At 47.8% G+C, this 1,428-nt stretch overlaps 1 protein-coding gene across 1 annotated transcript in view; it reads right to left on the bottom strand.

The window, feature by feature from the left end:
• Positions 1–367, bottom strand: part of LOC106899891 (heterogeneous nuclear ribonucleoprotein A1-like) — a 9,167-nt gene extending 8,800 nt beyond the window's left edge. Inside the window, exon 1 of the mRNA XM_014961831.1 lies at positions 335–367. Coding sequence (XP_014817317.1) covers positions 335–367 — 33 coding nt within the window. The remainder of the gene's footprint in view (positions 1–334) is intronic.
• Between the last annotated feature and the right edge of the window lie 1,061 nt (positions 368–1,428).

Raw genomic sequence — 1,428 nt, 5'->3', positions numbered from 1 at the left:
GGGCGCCGCGCGCCCGCCGGCCAATGGGGAGAGGTGGCGCGCTCTTCGCCCCTCCCCCGCGGCCCGTTCCTCCGAGCAGCACCGGCACCGGGCACCGGCACCCGAGAGCCGCTACGGGCCGGGCCGAGCCAAAACGGCCGTTTTTTTGCCTCGAAACGGCACTTTTTGCCTGTAAAGGACCGCTTTTTGTCTCAGAACAGCACTTTTTTTCGCCTCAAAACGGCGCTTTTTGCCTCAAACCAGCACTTTGTGCCTCAAAACGGGGCTTTTTGCCTCAAAACGGGGGTCTTTTTGCCTCGAATCTCGCTTTTTACCTCAAACCAACACTTTTTACCTCAAACCGGCCCTTTCTGCCTCTATACGACATCTTTTTGCCTCAAAACGGTGCTTTTTGTTCCAGAACAGCACTTTTTTTTTACCTCCAAGCGGGGCTTTTTGCCTCAAAGCAGGGGTTTTTTGTCTGCAAATCTGCACCTATTATCTCAAATCACCACGTTTTACTTCAAAACGGCACTTTTTGCCTCAAAACTGGAGCTTTTTACCTCAAAAACAGCGCTTTTCTTTTGTTCCTCCCGGGCTCTCACCGCAGCTTTGGGGATGCGACGCCTCATCCCTTTTACACCCAAACTTCTTCCTTTAACACCCAAAACTGCTCCTTTTCCACCCAAAACCTCCCCTTTTCCACCCAAAAGTGCCCCTAGCGAATCCCACCAGTTTGGGCCTTCAGGGAAAGGGGGAGGACGAGGAATTTCCTGGCTCTGCCAGAGGGTTTTTTTAAGCTGAATTTTAAAAAGCCCGCTAAGCTCAAGGCTTAAAAACCCCAAATTTTGGCTGCGTGCCTTAAAACTTTGTTATTTTTTTAAAAACCTCTGGGGTTTTAACTTGGGCTTTGCTGTTATGCAGCAAATTCACCCCAAAACAGGGGGAGTGTGGGGTCTCCCCTTCTTTTTTCCTCCCCTCGATGGTTATTAATTCGCCTTTAAATCCCCTAAAAAATGAGGTGAGATTTTAATCGCGGCGTTATAAATTGGTAAGAAAACGGCGTTTTCCACCTAAACATTTCCCTGTGCCTAAATTCCCACCTTTTCTAGGGGTTTTAACCCAAATTCCTTTTCCCTGTGCCTAAATTCGGGGGTTTTAACCCAAACTCCATTTCTTTGTGCCTCAGTCCCCCCTGTTTTTAGGTGTTTTAACCCAAATTCAATTTCCCTGTGCCTAAATTACAGGTTTTATCCCAAATTCCATTTCTCTGTGCCTAAACCCTTGCCATTTTTAAGGCTTTTAACCCAAATTCCATTTCCCCTGTGCCCAAACTCTCACCGATTTTAGGGATTTTACCCCAAATTCCACTTCCCTGTCCCTAACCCCCCCACCATTTTTCAGAGTTTTAACCCTAATTCCGTTTCCCTCTGCCTAAATATTCACCGA

This window comes from Calidris pugnax, unplaced genomic scaffold (genome assembly GCF_001431845.1).
Source record: "Calidris pugnax isolate Ruff unplaced genomic scaffold, ASM143184v1 scaffold969, whole genome shotgun sequence".
In the NCBI taxonomy this organism is placed as follows: Eukaryota; Metazoa; Chordata; class Aves; order Charadriiformes; family Scolopacidae; genus Calidris; species Calidris pugnax.
The sequence above is the reverse complement of the archived record's forward strand: the minus strand, read 5'-3'. Positions and strand labels throughout refer to the sequence as shown.